Below are 17007 nucleotides of genomic sequence, written 5' to 3' on the forward strand. Positions count from 1 at the left end.
TACATTTTAGAAGGTCAGCCAGGTTTCCCTTAGTGTATTATCAGCCTGGTGGGCCACCAGGTTTTATTTGCCCCCCACCAGGCTGTAACTGTCACTGTTACAGCAGTAACAGTGACAGTAAAGACCAATTAGGCTAAGTTTATATTTGCCGTATTGAACTGGGCATGAGGGGGTGCGCACCAATACCAACTGCCTGTCGGCCTCAAGCTATTAATTCCAAATGACATTTTCTGCTTGTGTACCTCCAAATTTGTGTAACTTTTAAGATTCTTTAGCACAAAAACAGGGTGGGCCACTGGTGGTCTGCACTACAGCGCCCCCTTCCACCAGGTTTAGCAAGCTGTCTGGGGGAAAACCTGTGCCAGCATATGACAACTAGTAAACTAAGTGTAATCTCTCTTGATGAACTCCAAGATGAAGATGTCTTTATAAAAATTTATATCTTCGCCAGATTGTTTAAAATATTATTACACACACAGGATTGGATTCAGAAAAGTTTTCATCCACACAAATCCAGCTTGGAGCATTGCTCTAAACATGCCAGACCCATAGAGGGTAGTGCAGCGCAAAGCTAACCTTTCAGCCAATCAGATTTCTCCCAAAGAACCACAACTTCCTGTTAGAAATTAAACATGGCGCTAGGAGGTTTATTTATGTGGGCACATTTAAAGGTTGTAATACTTTTAAATTGCGTATTGGAATATAAAATTAACAAGACAATGTTGATTAGAAATTTTGTGTGAAAGCAAGTATGTGAATATATTGCCCCATTAATTGTCACAGACTGTAATGCACCGGATCCTAAATCTTTGCTTTCCCATGAACACATGCAAACACGAATACGGAGTTTTCTCAAATCTCGACTATGAGTTTTTCTAAATGATCATTTTTAGTGACATTAAACAGAGTTTTCGTGAGGACGAAAGGCTGAAACAGGTAGAAATGCATTTGATTTCCCAGATATCCAGCTACATGTGGACAAAGCCTCATAATTTGACGTAAGACAGGCAGGAGTTCTTGAACTAGACTGATGTGTCGACAGAGTTAAAAAATAAAGACAACTTGACAGGCTAGCTGGCAACGCTTTGATAAGTCTCCACCCCTCTTAAGTTCTTTATGCGTTTGCATTTTGGTACTTGGTAGAAAAAAGTAACAGTGAGAGTGATGGACAACATACCCACGATTTTGAAACTGCATAGAGAATACTGCAAATGGCTAACAATTACCTGCTAATGACTGTGGCAGCTTCAAAGCCTCTTACTGCCCACATTTCACTATTTTAATAAGAATGGACTGCATTTTCTCATATCAAGTAAAAAAAAAATATTTCAACTGGTGAAACCTGAAAAGGCACTGTAGGTTAATTGCACCTTTTTTTCTGTTAGGAAAACAGAGAAATATCACTTTTTAGATGCATTTTTTTATTTTGGAATAAAACTGCCTTAAATTGCATAGTTGCAGCAGTAGGGAGGTAGGTTGAGACTGAACTGGATAATTCTACACCGATTATCCTCTTGGAAACTTGTTTTGTGAAATTGTTTTTCTAATCATGAAAACAAAAAAAAAGCCTAATTTATTACAAAAAAAAAAAAACATCCTTTGTTTTCCCAAAAGCATTCCAAAAATCTTGTGCTAGATATTGTATCATCTCAAGAGCTGGATAAACTGTTGCATCTCCAGTTGTTACATAAAAACTGATAAATGTGAAAACGTTTCTTCAACATTCTTATGTGATTAAAATAATATTCAGACCTGAAAAATGATCCAAACATTTCTATTTCTCATCGACTCATGTGGAGTTTTTCCCAGTTATGCAAAGCAAAGTCATTTGAAGGTTACTTGTGTAAGTTAGTTATGGTCATAACCCAGAGAGAAAATCTTTAATAAAATTTGTAAGTAAATTTCTAAATAAATATTTACATCAATGCTGCTAGGCAGAAATGAAAGAGTTATATAAAATAGAAATGATTGCATAGTTCTCTAAGGCATTGTCTTAAGCAGGGGAAGTTTGTTGCTGGTTAATAGGAGCAAGAAAGCAAAACACACAGATGAAACTCTTCATCAGAGCAGTAGCGAAGCTGACTGCAGTGTCGCTACATGCAGAAGCCTTGTGGCAATTTTCAAATCCAGAAAGTGAAACTTACGTCTTCTGACCTTGCCACAAAAAAAAAAAAAAAAAATTCAAGTAGAAACCCGTTACATAGCGGGTGAATAATGCAACATGATTATCTGTTTGCAAAATATGTCTCCATTTGCATAAACCTCCGTCAGTTAAAGGTTTGCTTCATTTTCCAGGCCAGTGTGAGCTGTACCTTCAGTTGGACATCATGTTCCAGTGCCATGGATCCTGAGATTTTTGTCGCACAGAGCAGCTTTCCCTGCTTTATTCCAAAAATCCAGAGGGCAGTAAATTGGGAGATGAAAAAAAAAGAAAAAGAAAAGAAAACCTAATCTTTTGTAAATGTAATTGTTGAGTCACCAGCGGTGATCAATAATGCCATCAAATTCCTGCAGATACACGATTTCCTGTAAACAATATCAGCATTTTAAAACCAAGGTCAACTAAGACATAATAGAATCATCATTAAATGGGCATCTCGCAATCCTCCTGCTTCTGAACGGTGTTTTTGGAGCCTTCAACCTTTCCTGTGTGACAAGCCGTTTAGGAAACGGGACCAAATTGTTCTGCTGCAAGGATCCAACCTGTCACCTCCACCTAATCAGCTCGCAGGCAAATGTATGCAAATTACTCTTCAGAGGACAAGCCACGTCAGTGTCCATCACACCTCGACACCCCGACACTCTGATTTAGTTAGATCGCACAATGCATCTGCTGAAAACACACACCGAACACACACAAACACGCAACTGAAGTCCAACAAATACCTATAGTATATGTACACACACACACACACACACACACACCGGTGCTCATTCACAAGCAGACATAGTATTTTTGCTGTCACAGAATTCCAAGTAAGGTTCAAGTAAAACACACACACACGCACACACACAGAGAGAGAGGGAGAAAGAAAAACACCAGGAGTTGCAGTATTCTGTTCAGCCTTAGACAAAATGAAAGTGAGGAGGCAGCCGCATCACACCTCCAAATGGGCTTCGGGTTCTCTTAGGACTTTCATTGGGGGTTTGGGGGGGATTCGCTGCTCTCTTGTGGCTGTCAGCAACACTAATCTGTCTTCTCACACACACGCGCGCGCACGCACACACACAAACACACACAAACACACACACACACACACACACACACCAGTGTGAAGAAAAAAAAAAAAAAAAACAGGCAACGTTAAGGATCGACACGTTCTTAAGTCCTGTTTTTTCATGTAGGTAGACAGAAACATCCAGATAAGAGCAGATGCGCGTTTCTCCTTTGCATGTGAGCACAGACACACTGTTCCATGCACGCTGTTGGTCTTTCTCTACTTATCATGCAGGACCCCACCAATGCAACACATGCTCCCTCTGCATTCCGGCTGTGCACAGTCTCGACAGGTACACTCGCGTCGCTGGGAGGGTTTGCAATGCAACTGTTTCTCAAGGTTCAGTTCCTCAACTGCTGGAGAAAAAAAACGACACAGGAACCTCTGGTGCCGCATACCAGACATAAACAACAAGAGAATGCACACTTTTGCACACATGCGTGCACACACACAAATATGCTTTCACAGGAAAAAAAAAAAAAAAAAAACTCAATTTCTACAAGTAGAACACAGCTGCCACAGCTCTCTGTCTTCTCGAAAATGAAAAAGAATCAGTTTCCTGTCTGTGTCCGTTATATTGCCACATTCCTATGAGCACAAATTGATCAAACTCCCAATTTGCCAAGTATGTACAATGGAACGCATCCACGTAAACATCTGCCGTGCCTCAGAGTGGAAGTTGAAGTGGGCTGCATATGTTTTGCACAAGGGGGGTTCTCAGGTTTCATGAGGAAGGGAACCCCAAGGTTCTCCCAGTGATTGCTGTGTCGTGCACAGCGGAGAAGCAGCTCTCAGGAGCTTTTGATATATACTCACCGGAAGGCACAAAATGAAGAACTTTGTTGGTCTCCATGGCTGAGCAAATGGTGGCAAATGCACACTTCCAAACCCAACCGCCTCCCCAACCCCCAAAAATCAACCCATCATGGTTGTGTTATCCTGTGCTGATGAGACTAAGATCACCTCTGCTCTCCCTTGCTCTGCTCTGTTTCTGACTGCCTCTCAGACACATGCAGTGACTCAGCCCCACTCTGCCTGCCTACTCGCGCGCTTGCCACTGGGTCCTAGTGCCTTTTTTTTTTTTATTAGTCAGCTTCTTCACTCTACCGTCTTGTCGTTTAACATCGCGGCGAAGCTCAGGTGGAGAGACACCTCGTCGACATTTGAGGAAGATGTCACTTTGTAAGCCTGGCTCTCCTGTTTGCCTTTGTTGAGTTGCGACTGACTGAAGCAGGTGAAAATGAACGTGAGTGCACCTCCTTTGCATTCCTCTCGTCCACTAACTGTGGCTCTGTCAGAATCCTAAGCTACAATTTGAAAACAAAGATCATAATATTCAGGGTTTGTTCTCAAAACGCAAGCAGGCACACTTGATTTAAGATGTTTCTTGCCTTCATGTCTACATAACTAAGTGGCACAGAGATCCGATTTGTGCTGACACCTCTGCAAAAATTGCCAAAATATTCAGTCTTGCGTGATAACATCTAAAAAGAAGGGAGATCTGGGAACATGTGACTGTTTCTCTTGATCACTGGTTTCAGTGTCTAAAAATGGAATTTCAGGCAACTCTTATTTGGAAAATATTCATACACCTGGCAGATTGAGGTTTTAAGTAATCAATAAATTTACCAGATTATTCCTTCAGGCCAGTAGTAATACTAAGGTTTTGCAGGAGTTCAGCCAGAGAACCTACTAAAGCAGAGGGAGCAGAGGATTGAGGATCCCACAGACTTGATCTGAAGTGCCGAAATTGGCTCTCTTTGACAGACGTGTGACGAACATTGCATCATTTTGTTGGTAGAGAAGTTGCTGAACTCGACACCAGGCCCAGATTGAACTGTTTTAACAGAGATCTGTGTGAAGTGTTGTGTGATTGGTCAGACGTTTGCGTGTTTTATGCAGAAATGCGCTCAGACTGCAATGTTGATATTTCTCTTCAACTAGTCCGCTTTCTCCATCTGGTTTTTGTATTGATCTGGTGAACATTTATGTGATACAGTGAGGGATTGTGTACTTTTGTACTGGTCTTTACAAAATAACTACTGTAATAATAAGACGTGAAATGGCTAAAAACTTCTGCATGGAAATTGTAATTATGTTGTCCATTGAGGCAACTGCAGAAAAAGTGTGGTGCTTTCTCTGCGACTGTTTTGTAACTAAAAGAGAGGGAAGGAGGGAGGGGGAACCCTGGCGTATCAGAGCGTGATGCATACTGAAGAGAGAGGGGTGCCTCCCTGGTGGTTTGTGAAGTTGTACGAAAGCTGTGTGCAAAAACCAAAGGTGTATAACCACGTGACCACTCATTAACTGTTTAGTTTTGAGTTAAATATGTGGGAGCCTTTAGAGCAGGGATGCTCAAAGTCGGTCCTGGAGGGCCGTCATCCTGCGTGTTTTAGTTCTCCCTGGTTTAACGCACCTGGATCAAATGATGGCTCATTAGAGGCCTAAGGAGAATACTGAAATGGTTGTTACTACAACCAGGGAGAGACCTAAACCATGCAGGATGAGGGCCCTGGAGGACCGACTTTGGGCACCCCTGCTTTAGAGTGATGAAGAAGGGCTTCCAACCCTAATCACCTGCAAAAAGTAGGTGAGTAATTATAAAAACAGTTTGGTGTCTGCAATGCCAATGCATGGAGATATCCAATGATTTTATGAAAAAACAAACGCCCGTGAAACAAACCCGTTATAGCCGCACGAGGTATAAATAAAAAGTTTAGAGCATTTCCATCCAAACTACTAAAATAAACTACCTAAAAATGTAAATCTTTTTCACAATTTTTTTTCAGCCCTCTCCTACAGCTGAGCAAAGGGGCCCAGTGGCTAATTTTCAGACCTTTGGAGCGGTAGCTAAGATTAGTGCATCACATTTACCACCTGTTTTTACAGACAAGGCTTACAGAACAGACAAAGCTTATTTATTGTAAGTGTGAGGAATCTGCCTGTATTGAATTCAGGCGCTACACGGTTCTCAAAGTTAAATGGTGAGAAGCAGTGGACAACTCCAGGCACTGTCCATGGTGCTAGTTCAACCCCCAGGTCATATGCAGTGGATAGAGCTGCAGGAGGACATTTCAGTCACAACAGCAGCCATCTTAAGCGTATATCATCAGACACAAACTGTTCGTACAAACAGTTTGTTGGATTTATTGGTTGTGAATATGACCAAATGTACGCATATGTGTTTTCAAGAGTTTAAATGTCAAAGCAACTGTTAACAGATCAATCCAGGTCTTCATCTTGTACGTTTGTGGTGAAGTTCTGTGTACGTGCGACAGCATTAAGTGTTGGTGTATAAGTTCTGGTGTGAAATGTACCATGATCGGTGAGCACCATGATTTATGAGAGGTTGTTTTTTGTAACTGGATAAAGAAATGTAAGGTCTGAGCGCGTCCCTGCTTTGTTAGATATCAGAAGACATCCAACAATATAAGAGAAATTACATATTTTTACACTTGAGAGATTATACTAAATAATTGTTCAGTAGCTGTTTCCATTGATCAAATAATTTCTCTGTTTAACATTAAGAAAATAAAAATTTAAAAAAACTTGCTTTTTAAGAAAATGCTTTGGTGCTGGCATGAAGTGTTTTTTTGGCTGTATTAAAATTGGTTTATTTCGCAAACCTGCGATGGTTTACACATCACAAGTCACATGAACAACAACCAGTTGTTGCCACTGCTGCAAACTACGAAGAAGAAAATGACAGGAAGTAGTTGGAGGATAATGGCGCAGCGTGTTTTTTAATGACATATTGGGTGAACAAATTTATCTATATGATTTTAATTACATTCTTATTTAATGGAAACATCAAAATTGCAAAATTGTATTTTTTCAACATTAGTGGAATATTGACAGTTTTGCACACATTTGTAATGGAAACACAACCAATATGTGCATTTCTATAACAAGGAGACTAATCTTTGTGACTAAACTGCCTAACTTCTGAATGCAAATAGACCTAAAATTCCTCTGTTTGATTTCAGCTTTTCCATCAGGATTAGCTTCATGAAACTGATGGTATTAATTTTTGTGACCAATTTAATTGAAACAGTACAGGTTTAATTTCCCAGTTGAAGTATAAAATTGCTGGTCCTAACTGATTAGCTGAATTTTAGTTCCCATTTAGTTCAGATGATGGAGAACTATACCTCGTTTATAATAACTATGCAGATGACAGAAGAATCATTGAAATTATGTTACATGTCTTGCAGACTGTTTTTCTCCTGCCCTTTTTTTCCCTGTTTCCTGGATTTTGAAATTTTAAGCTCTGAATGGATAGAGAATTTGAAAAGACCGAATAAGATTCAGGTCTACCCAATGAAAAAGCCTCACCTGTGGCTCTGGGCTGTCCTTCTGCTCCTAGCTGATGAATGCTGAGCACAGCAGTGCTGCTGCTCTGGAGCTTTGTCTTTTGTTTAAAAGTTTGTTGTGGGAGTTTGAGGAGTAGGTACGTTTTTCACACGGAGGTTTGTTTCTGTTAGGCGCGCTAGATAAGTAGGCTGGTGCCACAGATGTAATGTTTTTAGTCAACCTTTTTGTTAGCCGAGGATATCAGGGCTTTTTCTTTGTTTTTCCATTTAGAATAGATGTGAGATAAGCCATGTTTCATTTCTTTGATTTGGCACAATCCAACAATCCCTTTCTCCCCCACAGTTTGTGAAACCATTTGAGACTCTTTTTTTCCAGTACAAGATACCGAGCCACAATACGTTAGCGAAAAAAGGAGAGAAAAAAGAAAAGGCTGTGCTGTGGATATATGAGTGAACATGTGTGACTGAGGGTTTTTTTTTTCTTCACTTTTACAAGAACTCAGTCAGTTCGTTGTGGTTGTTGTGTAACTCTCTCTCTGTCCAATCACTGGTCTTAATGTTATACATTGAAGGATAATAGAAATATAGCATTCAGTGACGTGGGGTTGCAGTGAGTCGGCATTGTGGCTTTTAAATCTGGTCAGAACCAGAGAATCTGCCCTCTCTGGGTGACAAACAGAGACAGGGAGTGTTGCCAGGGAAATAAACATGGACCAATCAGCAAAACTCTCCAATAGCAATCGTTTGCTACAAGCTACCCAAGGAATTTCGGTGAAGAGAATAACTTCATCCAAGAAGTTTTTAAGACTTTGATGTTGAATTTTCCACTTTTTCTGATTTCTTTCCTATAAAAGAACACAAAATGATATTCAACTTTATAACTTTGTGTCACCACTTGACCGTACTCCACCGTTATTAACAAGTCATTATGTACAAGATATCCACAAGACAATGGGTCTGAATCAGAAGGAGGGGAAGCAGTTATTTTTAAAAATTCACTTTTTCTCTTTTTTTGGATAAGCAATGTCACACACCATGAGTGCAAATACAACACTCATTGAACTAGAGGCTAATTCAAGTTTCCTCACCTAACCCATTAAACTCAGCTCAGGTGTAATGATAAATACACTCTACTGAGACATCAAACAGCATATTGCAGGCCATGATTTTCACAAATATCAATAAGAGCAAATGATCAAATAAACTTGAGAAAAACAAGCCTGCAGTGTTGCTTACCAACCTGCCTGAAGGGCCAAAATGAGGTCTGGAGATTGAAGTTACATTTGTTTCTCTCACAAAACATAAAGAACAAAAAGTCATGTCTCATTATTGCGGTGGCCTACGGGGGATCTTCAGGTGATTTCAGTGAGTTATAAATTTAGCTGGAAAGAAAAGGAGATTACCAGAAAAGAAGTAAAACCTGAAAACAAACTAGGGTGCCCTCATTTCTCTGAAGACTTCTAAAAGGTTTTATATTTTTATTTTTATTTTTTTGCTCAGGTTTTATGTCATTAGTGAAATGCAGTCGGTTAGACTGGCCTACAGCCTACAGACGTTAAACCATTTCTCTGACATGTTGCACACACTGTGCTGTTTGGTTAAAGTATTATGGACATTAACTATTTCAGTACATGCAATTAAAACATCAAAAACTATTACCTCTGTGTGTTTTGCCCTGTGTGATCCAACATGTACAGACAAATATATTTATCTAGAACACAACATTCAATCATTGCTAAAAACTAACCACCACCAACGTCTTAGCTCGCAGAAAAGAAAACATGTCAGAAGATCTGGAGATGATAAAGGAAGAGCTGTCATTCACTGCATTTATGAGTCATACTTAGCAATTTGAGAAACAAGTTGACATCAATCCCAATGAAATGTGAACTTCTTTTGGGCTTTTTAGGCTGCTCCGGCTCTTTGGGTAACATAGCATTGCTAGTCTGGCCTCCAACAGTCAAACAACAACAATCTAAGCTCAAATCAGAGGTATTTCTTTAGTTAAGCTAAAGGAAGAACAAAGATGGCCACAAAGTGCTGAGGCTGCTGATTTCAAGCATGTTATGTTGTGATTGCCTTGAGACAAACGACTGTCAGGCAAATGTCGCCGTTAAGGAGCATTCCCCGTATGCAGGCATTATTGCCACGACTGCTTGCTGCTAGTGTCTTAACTTACAAAACAGTACATGAATCAACACTCACCGTGGAGAAGACCAAAACACATTATTGCATAGCCGTTTGGTTCTGAGGTTCTAGATGACAAAGAAGTTATACACCTCCAGACTTCTACAGGCTTTCATCTGCTGTTTGCTGTTTTAACACGCTTAAAGAACCAGGTAGTTTGTGATATCAACAGCCTTGATAGTCGGCAAATCTTCAGGTTCTTTCAAACTCTTTATGGCACAGGTGTCAAACTCCAGTCCTGGAGGGCCACTGCCCTGCAACTTTTAGATGAACCTCTGCTGCACTACACTTGAATAGAATAATTAGGTCATTAGTAAGACTCTGGAGAACGCATCTACACCACAAGGAGGTAATTAAGCCATTTCATTCCAGTGTTTTGTACCTGTGGCACATCTAAAAACTGCAGGACAGTGACCTTTGATGAATGGAGTTCGACACCCCTGCTTTATGGAATATGGATCACATCCAACATATCTAGTCATTATATTTTCATTTCATTTCATTATATTTTCAGCTTCTATGCACCACAAATCTGGAACATACTTCCATAAAACTGCAAAACAGCCGAAACACTGAGCTCCTTTAAATCCAGGCTAAAAACCCAGGTGTTTAGAGCTGATTTTGCTAATTAGTAAGTGAAACATTGATCAATATATTTGATGTGTATTTGCTTGATGATTTTGTCAAAATATAACGTTTATTGCTCGTTTCATGAGTGACGACGATATAATGTTTTTATGATGTTAAATACATTAAACCTTGTTGTTGAAATGTACTATGAAAATAAACTTGACTTAAACTTGTGCGTCATCACAATCCTGTGACTAAAACCTGCCGATTGGTTTCATTTCATTTAGGGTCATCAGTGTTGTATACCCATTTAGATTTTTAGTGGTTGATCTTTGGAAAACAGATCTTCCTCTCCCCATCAACCACATAAAATCTCTACAAAATAAATGTTTATAGTTGTACTGTGACAATATACAAATACTTTGATAACATGCTGTATGTGGATTTAATTCTGTTTGTCACAGTAGAGTGTTATCTTTGCATCATTTTAAATATAATCCAACTATTTACCATCATCTTATTTACAAAAACTATTCTAACTCTCCTCACAAGGTTGCCTTACAAAGTTTGATCTGTTTGCTGGAAACTATATTAAGTAAAACACAGCCACATTTAGAGCGGTGGAAATTATGTCATAACCGATTTGTAGTCTGGAACTGTACGGCGCGGTGCTGCTGCAGTGTATGTGCTGTCCTTTTGTCCTTGTGCCAGATGTCAGGATGTGGTGTGTACGACTCATTAGGATGTCAAAATGCTCCTGTACTAGTAAGTCTTTTTATTTGGTGATTTGGACGCCAAACGACCCATCTGCTCAGGTAGCTGCATCTGCATCAGTTGAAGCATAATGGTGACACTGCGTAGACAATAATGATGCCCAAACAGCCATGGCTATTGCCTCAGTGAGTCATCAATCAGTGAGGGAATCCTGCTCGCTCCTTTTGACTAGGGACAACCTGTATTAGAACTATGAGTGTGTGTATGCGCGGGCACGTTGTGTGTGTGCGCTTATGTTTCACCAAAACCTTTCTGTCTGGGTGTGTAGGCGGCTTTCTTGTCTTTCCATCTATGGGAAGATGTCTATTTAGTCTCTCCAAGTGTGTCTATTAGCAGATGTAGCTGTCAGCCTTCCTGTCTGTGTGTGTGCATGTCTGTGTGTGTGTGTGCGTGCATGCGTGTGTGTGTGTGTGTGAGAGAGAAAGGGTCTGCCTGTCTTTTTGTTCAGTGCAGTCTTTGTTGTTGTTTATGCTGTAGTCTGGCACAGGAAGTAAGAAAGGCACAGTGATAATCACAACACTTGGGAATAACCAATGGAGGAATGAGGAAGGAAACAAAGGAAGAATAAGGAAGGTGACGGAGGAGAGGAAGAGAAGGTCGAAGAGGAAGACAGGAGACGAGCGGAGGAATTGTTTCTAGTCAAGTTGCTGCATGAAGCTATCAGAACATAGCCTTCCAAGCTTCCCTTGCCGTGTGTGTGTGTGTGTGTGTGCGTGTCTGTACAAAATCCTTAGTAGTGAGCTGAAAGTAATGCCACGGGGATGAGGGCATATTTCAGGTCACAAACTAGCTACAGATTTAATTTGGGGAAGAACAACTTGATTATGTTCTCTCAAGCAAAAACAGCTCAGGGAAATGTAACTGAGAAGACACAGGTACACACACACACACACACACACACACACACACATTAACGTAGCGATGTAATGGCACCTGCAGTTCAATGTACTACGCAGATGGCTGCTAAATAAGAGCGGACTCAGGTGTTATTTACAATCTACAGCAACATAAATTGTTACTAAATCGAACTTTCTTATTCAATATCACTTTACATCTAAACAAAGATTTTTAAACAACAGAAAAAACATGTCTCAGTATTAATTTTTGTTTCAATTTAGATTTGTGTCTGGGAAAAATATGCTAATATTGAATAATGGATAATGGTTTCACCAAACATGCTTTCCAGACTCATGTTTGTCACCAAAGTCCTCGTATGCTGTGGCAATGTCTCATATAAGCTCATTTAATGATGAACTTTAGAGGAATGACCCACCCATTGTACATTTGTGCAATATCAACTTCAACTAAACTGTCCTGAAGATTCAAATAACATAAATGTCTGAATTTGAAGAAGCAAAATGGTCAAAAGTAAAAGCTTGAAGAAATGTTTTTTACTCATGTTTTCTCACAGCACAAGTTCTGGTATAAGGTCGTTCTGAAGCATGACTTTTTCTAAATTTGTTCTTTTCCATGAAATCTACTTTCATCCCAGATCTGAAGCAGCAATCAAATTTGTTCTTCTTCTGCCTGAAGAATAACAGCTGATTAATAATGGGCACTATAAAAAATTATTCCAAGTCTTGGGGCCAATTTTAATGATCTACCAATAAAGGTCTGCAATGAATAACAAAAACTAGGACATATATAATTTGAAAGTCAACCTTAAGAGGTTAGAAAAACAGATGGAAAAATACAATTGGATGAAAAAAAAAGAAAGAAAAAGTCAAAAGGTCAAACAAACTACAGACATGCAGCACATACTCTTAAAGGATTACTCACATTATGATTTTTTTATTTTAGATATATATGGCTAGCACAAAGCAGGAAAATAAAACATGGTTTTGGAAGTCCCCCTATTCTATTCCTGGTGACAGAAATCATTCCCGGACCATGAAGCTAACGCCACCTTTCACAGTATGAAGTGCATGTTCAATATTGGTTTTCCACCAGATGTAGCGTTTCGCATGTAGGCCACAAGAAACATTCTTATCTCTTTTTTTTTTCACATTTTTTCTGTGAACCTATGAGGTTCGGGGTCAATTTTAAATAATACTTCTCATGGTTTTCTTCCAGCAATGGTTTTCTGATGTGGTGTGTATAACCAATAGTAGTCCTGTGACTTGTGGGTCCTCTAGATTTAACATGGGCCTTCAGCTTTCTACGCTGGTTAAAACAAATTGTTTAGTTTTCTGAGCAAACTGGGGGAAAGACAACTGCAATCAATTCTTTCTAGATTTAAATGAGTAAAATTTTGAAAATTCTGTATCATTATGCCTTAGAGTTTTATAATTATGTTAAACTTTGTGATTGTAATGAGACAAAATGTTGCAAAGTTTGAATACTTTTGCCAGGCAATACGTTCCAGATTCAGTTACAGTGATTCATCCATTTACACTCTAAAATGAAGATGAATGTTTTCTCCTCAAGTGGCAACAACAGAAAAGAAAATGAATCATCCCCAATAGAGATATTCTAGCCAAATGATATTTAGCATAAGCATAATCTAAAAAACGTAAATACCACTGTCTTTTGAGACAGATGTACAGTACAGACACACTGCCCTCTACTGGAAACTGTAGTCGCTCAGAACACCGACACTACTAAAGGTAACAATCAATATGATGTCTCTTTAGTTCATTTCAGCCAACTCTGTATGGAAATGAGGAGAAGGTTAAAACCAGACTCATCCCTAGAAGAAACACTAGTGATGGCAGGAGTGTTTCCCTCCTGCCATCAGGAGTCCATCTTACTCGAGTCCATCTTCAGTACAATACACTGCCTGACCACTTCAATCCACACACACACACACACACACACACACACACACACACACACGGGAAATGTTTTTTTTTTAACATTTTGGAAATCACTTTCTCCTAGACGAAACATCAACAGACAAACAATAAAAACCAACCTGATCAAAACACCACATGGAAAACTTCATTCTTGGTTGGATACAGATCTGGATGTTTGAAATAAAACAAAAAGTGGATGTACAGGTAATTATAAATAATATGTAAAAGAATTGAGAGTCGTTCTTATTGTTAATAATAATAGAGTTTGACAGTGTCATTAATCAGTGGTAGGGAGGAGCAGATTTTCTCCATCCTCACCAAAAAGATACATTTATTATGCAGTTCAAGGGTCAAGGTAAATCCAATAACATCGCTTGTGCATTTAATTTTATCTGATGTGTTAAAAAATCTAATATTGAATTCAACCGACATACAATTTGGAGGAAAAATATAATTTCCTGATGATCGTTATTCAGGTCAAGAGGAGTTTTTCATTTTAAACAGCAAAAACTGCCAGCCCCCAGTGCAGGAGTTACTGTCACCATTATCAAAACAGATCAAACTGTCTCATTTTCAAAAAAAGTTAACCTTCCCTCTGCTTATCCAGGGTGACTTATGAAAACATGTCACTCTGCAGCGAGCTTTAAAATTCTGCGCACCTACAGGGAGCATTAAAACAGCAATAAACTACAAAGGGCACCTTGCTGTATTGTGCTCCAAGCAGGAAGACAGCAAAGACACAGTTAGTGGACAAACACTGGGTGGGATTTCCTTTTCTCCTCACTGGCTCCTGCCTTCCATTGTCCATTTTCAGATGCTGGCTGAGTGCCGCTTTCCATGGAGAATAATAAAATGTGTCTGTCATCAAACTGTACACTGCGACAACACACACCAGCGCACGCGTGCGCACACACACACACACACACACACACACACACAGGCTTACACAAAATGCCTGTGTGTTGGCAATAACACACCGACTGTGGTGACAATTCACATCTGTGCATTTTTCAAATATAGAACCACAGTTAGTTGGTGATTTGCATGATTTTAAGGCAAATGACACAGCTAAGTGTTTAGAGTTCAAATTCATAGTTCCAGTTAGAACCAAGTCATCAAATATTGTTGAACAATAATAATCAATCAAAAAACACCTCTTCAGCAAAGTCCTGTAAATATTATAGTACAATATTGCACGATAAAGCATATGAAATAAAGGGGGATAGCACTGCACATGACTATGAAGCAGCATTTTTAATCAATGTTTTTCTGAGCCTTTTGCAGGATGACATTAGAAAAGGTTGATGGAAACTACAACATTTAAAATAACTTCAATTTCAGCTCACTTGGGCTTCTGGCTCAAGTGGGACAAATTTTCTCCATTTATCTGAGATATGCGGTTTCTGTACTAGCTTCCAACTGTTGCACCTTGTTTGTTACAGCAAGACGTAACTTATACATTGATTCACTCCAAACCAGTAAATGGAAGCATGCCTAATATGCATTCTCTTTTTAGAGACATTTTTAAAGTTCACTCAAAATTAACAAGACAACTGGGTAACATGGATTATGTGAGATTTATTTTTATGGATTATGCTCAGAAATATGTTCTTCTATGATTAAAACTACAGTATAATAATAATCCATAGATATGGGTCAGTTACTGGCATCAGGGTTTGCCAGGGTTTAAAAATAATTTTCAAAGTTGATAACATTTTCCATCATCACCGATGGTTTTAAATTTTTTTAATGAGTTGCCAGAGAAATTGCTGAGGTGACCAGAGTGAAACGAGTTATTTGTAGTAGTGGCGTAAAAACTAAATGAGCACCAATCACATAAGTTTGCGCAGCTTTAAGAAATACAGTCAGTAATTTATAGGTTTCAAGGAAAAAGTAAATAGAAGCAATATTGTGTAATTTGCTTTGCTTTATTGTGTTTATATTTAAAATCAATGTTATCATACTGGGAGAATACGATAAGTTAAAAAAAGAAGAAATAAATGACTAAAATTAATAGAAAAATCAGATCCCTTTTTTATACAAAATAATGAAGGAAACAGGGATTTTCCTAAAGGTGAAATGAAAAGAGAAGGTCACTGAGATCATTGTGCTAATGTTTTAATCGGATTATTTACCAACGAATGTGGCAGATCCAGTTGCAATTAAGTTAAATAATTAACTGCAAAGCTTTAATTAAGCCTCCATTAATTTAACTCTGAACAAACATGTTCATTAGATTTCAGCAGATAAGGGTTTCTAAAGGCAAATAAATGAGCTGGAACTTAACTGACTGGCCAATGTCGGCGCATTTTAGCCGAGTGATTAATGACTTTGATAGTAGCTACTTACTTTCACCACACTCACCACACAGTTGTTAATGAATGACACTCTGACAACAATTAACATTATTATCAAGCTCATCCAATGCATCCATGAACATTAGAAATGCACTAAGGTTGTGGGAAAGAGTCGAAATAGCCTTTTTTGCCCCTTTTTATCAGCTGCTAACAATAAGATGACAACCAAGTATAGGACTTGAACACTTTTCATTTGATTTACACCCATTGCAGAAGACAGCCTTGGTGGAACACATCGTTTATTATCTCATTATGAAATTAGACAAAAAAAAAAAAGGGCCACTGTCGTATGAAAATCTAGCTTTTTCTGGACCAACGTTTCAGGATCCTGGTTGTTAGCATTAGCAGCTGTAAACATTAGCATCATTTGTATTCTCTAGAGAATGTAGACTCGGTTCTTAATTCAGATTTTATTAAGGCTGCCATTGTAAAGCCTTTTTATGTTTGGTTTCACTCAAACTCAAATGTAATCTGTCACACTTATTTAAAGAACTTCAAGAATAAATTCTGGAGACAAAAACCAGCAGGAGCAGAGAGCTAAAACAGATGTTCCTCCTGCTAACAGTACAAACAATAAGACACTGAGCTCAGGGTTGCCAGGTCTGACTGACCGTCTCCAATCCAAAAACAACCTAAAACCCACCCAACAAAGTCCAACCTTCAATGAACCAGATATATATATATATATATATATATATATATATATATATATATATATATATATATATATTTTTTTTTCTATGTGTAATAAACTGTATTGAGAGTAGAGACAATACATAACATTTTTATTTTT

The 17007-nt window shown here is 38.7% G+C and overlaps 1 protein-coding gene across 4 annotated transcripts in view; it reads right to left on the minus strand.

Moving 5' to 3' along the window:
* slc4a11 (solute carrier family 4 member 11) overlaps positions 1-4210 on the minus strand; it is a 121536-nt gene extending 117326 nt beyond the window's left edge. For all 4 annotated transcript variants that reach the window (XM_015058559.1, XM_015058558.1, XM_015058560.1 and 1 more), the window contains exon 1: positions 4035-4210. In XM_015058559.1, coding sequence (XP_014914045.1) covers positions 4035-4071 — 37 coding nt within the window. In that variant the 5' untranslated portion in view covers positions 4072-4210. The remainder of the gene's footprint in view (positions 1-4034) is intronic.
* Positions 4211-17007: the final 12797 nt, after the last annotated feature.

The sequence above is a fragment of the Poecilia latipinna genome, unplaced genomic scaffold, assembly GCF_001443285.1.
Source record: "Poecilia latipinna isolate Pla-1442-1.1 unplaced genomic scaffold, P_latipinna-1.0 Scaffold1550, whole genome shotgun sequence".
In the NCBI taxonomy this organism is placed as follows: Eukaryota; Metazoa; Chordata; class Actinopteri; order Cyprinodontiformes; family Poeciliidae; genus Poecilia; species Poecilia latipinna.